The sequence below is a fragment of the Diachasma alloeum genome, unplaced genomic scaffold (genome assembly GCF_001412515.2).
Source record: "Diachasma alloeum isolate Michigan unplaced genomic scaffold, Dall2.0 Dall_scaffold_17983, whole genome shotgun sequence".
Lineage (NCBI taxonomy): Eukaryota > Metazoa > Arthropoda > Insecta > Hymenoptera > Braconidae > Diachasma > Diachasma alloeum.
The window spans coordinates 1-3,797 of record NW_021682775.1 but is presented as its reverse complement, the minus strand read 5'-3'; the positions used below and the strand labels follow the sequence as shown (position 1 = coordinate 3,797).

The window sequence follows — 3,797 nt, the reverse complement described above, 5'->3', positions numbered from 1 at the left end:
AATAATCTATGCCTAATTAATGGGCATCGTTACAACTCCTGTTACCAGCGCAATCTCAGAATATTTGGCAATAGGACCTCTTATTCCTCCCTCAACGAATCTAGTTTCCAACTAGTTTACACTCTGTCATTAAACTGCACACAAGATATTATTTCACCGAATAATACATACGAGATCCACACTCTGTTCAATGTTCACTGTGTCCTTGACTCTTCAGTGTCTCCTTCGAACTGTCCTCAACACTCATTAATCAAATGATCATTTCTCGTAATTGACACACTGCACAGAAACTCCAAAGTGATGTTATTTTCAGATAATTCAATATTGTTGTCTATTCAATCGCTCCGGGACTTTGCGTCGCGTCACATTGTTTCGTCTGACATGTCGAGAAATCGCGCGTAGAAATCTCGCTCCAAGAAATTCTCGTCAACATCCCAATGGGCTATCATATTCCGAGGGATTGTGTTCTATGACTACTTCCAATATGACACATAATGATCGAACCAACTTCTTCAACCGATTTGAATCGACTGCTTCCCCCACTAAATTCTTTCATTCCTTCCTACCCTGCCGGTCAATTCAATTCAATAAAATTATTGCAAAAATGGTCTCATAAGAGTAGAAATCCATTGGAGAGCTCAACCTATTCCTAATTTATACAATATTTATTATAATTAAACCAAGAAACTCGAAAAATCAATGGTAAAAGAACAATGCTGTAAATCGCCGAAGACAATCTAAAAATACTTCAAATACTAATTTACAAAGTGAACACCAGTGGTGCCGAGGTAATCACCGCGCATGATCAGCCTGAGCCTCTTCTGGGGATGTTCCCAAGGGGATGTACACTCTGTGAAAGGTACAGTGCATCGCTCGAACTTATTTTAACGCACGTACAGTAGAACAAATTCATCACTTGGTGTTTCACTGTCGATCGGGCACCTCATTACATCGACTCTCGTGTTTGGTTTCATGAGTTGAAGTCACTGTAAATCCACAGTCATTTATTCTATTATTCTCTGAGTATTTTTGGGTTCATCCAACTGAAACTAGACGATAGCATAGTTATCGATTGCCAACGGGGGCCCGTAGGAGCATCAACGCAGCAGAAAGTGCAATAATTTGTGTAAAAAAATTACTGCAATTTATTTTCTGTGAGAATACCCAGAGATAATTTTTCACAAGCCTTCACCAGTCCTTTATCAGTCCTTCCAGAGCCGTTCGAGGGGTGAAATCCACTCTCAGTGAAGTAGATATTTTTTTAAGTGAGAAAATAATACTAAAATGAAGGTGGGACTGTTGAAGAACTTTCTGCACTGCTTCAGCCTGAAGCAGGGGACAATCCTGATCGCAATTTTGCAACTAGTGAGTCTAGAATATTTTTCAATTAATTAATTAGTTAATTGATTGATTGTCCTCGTGATGAATGAAATTTTTTTGTTATTTTCTCGGTAATTTATCGCAGTTCATATCCGGCATTGTGATGACATTCTTCCTTCTCGCTCTGGCTCACGCGATGGACATTCAGGAAATGGTAGCCAGGGATTCTGAGGATGCACTCGAGCGTGAGGCCTTGGAGGAAATATCCTCGATGCACCTCAACACGAAACGAATGGACATTGCTCATCACAATGCCACTGGTATTCCAGTTTAATTGTTTTTTCTTTCATCTGTCTGAGAAAATTCAATGGTCATTAATTTCCAGAGAAAGTTTACTCCATGTATTGTGGACTTGTCATCTCGGTGCTGCACTTTATTTCCACTGTTTTACTGCTCTATGGAGTTTTAATCGTGAGTGAAATTGAGGGAATTAGTTAGTAGAGGGATTGGTGCATTTTTTTAAAGAGGAATTCATGATAATTGGGTTTTGACGGATTTATTCGACAGAATAACCGACATTTCATGGCCCCGTGGCTGATGATCATGATGACGACTATCATCACACTCATTTTGTCGCTATTTCTCGTCCAACAAGACTGCCCGTTCATCGCCATCCTCGGGGGCAAGGCCGACATTACTGACCGTATGTGGAATATCTTGGATTCGTCGATCAACAGATCGTTTTAATCGTCAATAGCTCGATAACCGCAGAGTAGGATTTCTCGATTTTTTTTAGTTTTCAAGGCGCTTTTTTAAGCTTTGAAATGAGACATGACTTGACCGAATCGAATCGCTGGGTCGGGAGATATTGACGATTGAAGACAATCAGGTTTTCTCCACTCTTCTCCAAGTCGATTTTTTTTATTTTGTTAATTGTGGATTTATCTCGAAAACGCGAGGGTTTCATGGAAAAAGTCGCAAGACGTTTTTTGTAGCTGATGAAATTTCCAACAAAAAATCTTTTCTGAAAATTTTCTCTAGAATTCCTCGTTACAGAGATAATCTCATTCTGAAAAAGATGTGAAAAATCGACTTCCTCTGAGGAAGATTCTATAGAAATATTGGGATGATTTCAAGGGCTGGTTGCAGGTATCCTCGTCTTATTCATGGTCAGCATAAGCCTGTACATCTGGTTCGCAGTGTACAGCACCTACAAGAGTCTGGAGTCCAAGAAGACTGGTTTAATTCACGAAATAAATCCCATAAAGAAGCAAAAATACGCACTAACTCCTGGTGAAGGTACGAGCAATGGGAAAGTTCGTCTGCACCAGGGGACACAGATTCCCTACGAAGTTTAAATTTATTCGTGTCATCAATAGCTCAAAATCATCGATTACACAAATGCCTCTTGACCATTCGCCTGGGAGACAGCCTCGCAGGTTCATTTTTCTCTCAAACAAGCAAGAATTTTGCTTTCTTCATCACAGACCGATGACCACCAGCACCAGAGGATCATCAAGACGTCAGTGAGTTATTTTCATCGAGCAAGGGATGGGAGTGAAAAATGTGCGCAGATTGGAGGATAAATGAATGAGGAGACGATGTTTTTTTTTGTCAGCGCACTTTTTTTGGAAACAATAATAAATCTTTGATACGCAGAGCAAGACTTGTAATCACGCACGTAGGCATATTTAGAGGAACGATAATATTTGTAAAAGAAATGTGTCATTGCGGATTAGCTACTGAACAATCATTTACACTAAGATGAAGAATTTATTCATTATTTTTAAGTAATGAAGGGAGAATGTGTTCTTTCGGTATTTTGTATGATTAAAAAACACGTAGGTTTAAGGTTATTTTCACGTGATAAAATGAATTTGTAACACACAAGTTATGGTACAATGATTCGTAACGTTTTATAGATTTTAATCGTTTATTTTTTTAATATATTCGTTTTTTATATTGAAAATTCTAGGCAAGATGGCTGATAGTTTCTTCGTTAATTCAGTGGATTAGGTTTAGGTGAAATTTTTTCATTCGAAACACTGCAATGTTTCTTTTATATCGGTTAGAAGTGATTATGTCTCACCAAACTCATGGCAATTACCGCATTCATAGAGTAGTCACTTCCTCCTATGTATGTGTATTATGAGTGTGCGATTAAACTATTAATAAAGCTTGAACAAGTCTAAGTTTTTTTCTATTTCATCGTCTGACTCACCGGTGAGTTTTGGGGCTCGAGGGGACACGTAAGTTCGTTTCGAACAGAATTTTGTTGTCAATTTCTCGGCATAAACTCATTGGTCAACTAAAAATTTAATCTACAGTTTCAATCGACTTATTTGCGACTGAAGAATGAAAATTCAATTAGATATGACTGACGCGTCCTCTTGAGAATAGACTACGAGACATTCTGATAAAATTCACTGGATCAAATTAAATTAATTACTATGCACTTGATTATGTTCCTTCAGCCT

General features: G+C 38.3%; 1 protein-coding gene across 2 annotated transcripts; it reads left to right on the top strand.

Moving 5' to 3' along the window:
• Nucleotides 1–841: 841 nt before the first annotated feature.
• Nucleotides 842–3,503, top strand: LOC107047061. Of its 2 annotated transcripts, none has more exons than XM_015269789.1 (5): nucleotides 842–1,365; nucleotides 1,466–1,640; nucleotides 1,706–1,791; nucleotides 1,888–2,023; nucleotides 2,470–3,503. In XM_015269789.1, exons 1-5 carry the CDS (start codon nucleotides 1,285–1,287, stop codon nucleotides 2,676–2,678), a joined length of 687 nt encoding a protein of 228 aa, XP_015125275.1. In that variant the 5' UTR covers nucleotides 842–1,284; the 3' UTR covers nucleotides 2,679–3,503. The 2 variants fall into 2 exon arrangements, with proteins under 2 accessions (XP_015125275.1, XP_015125274.1); XM_015269788.1 differs by having other exon boundaries at nucleotides 2,458–3,503.
• The last annotated feature ends 294 nt before the right edge of the window (nucleotides 3,504–3,797 follow it).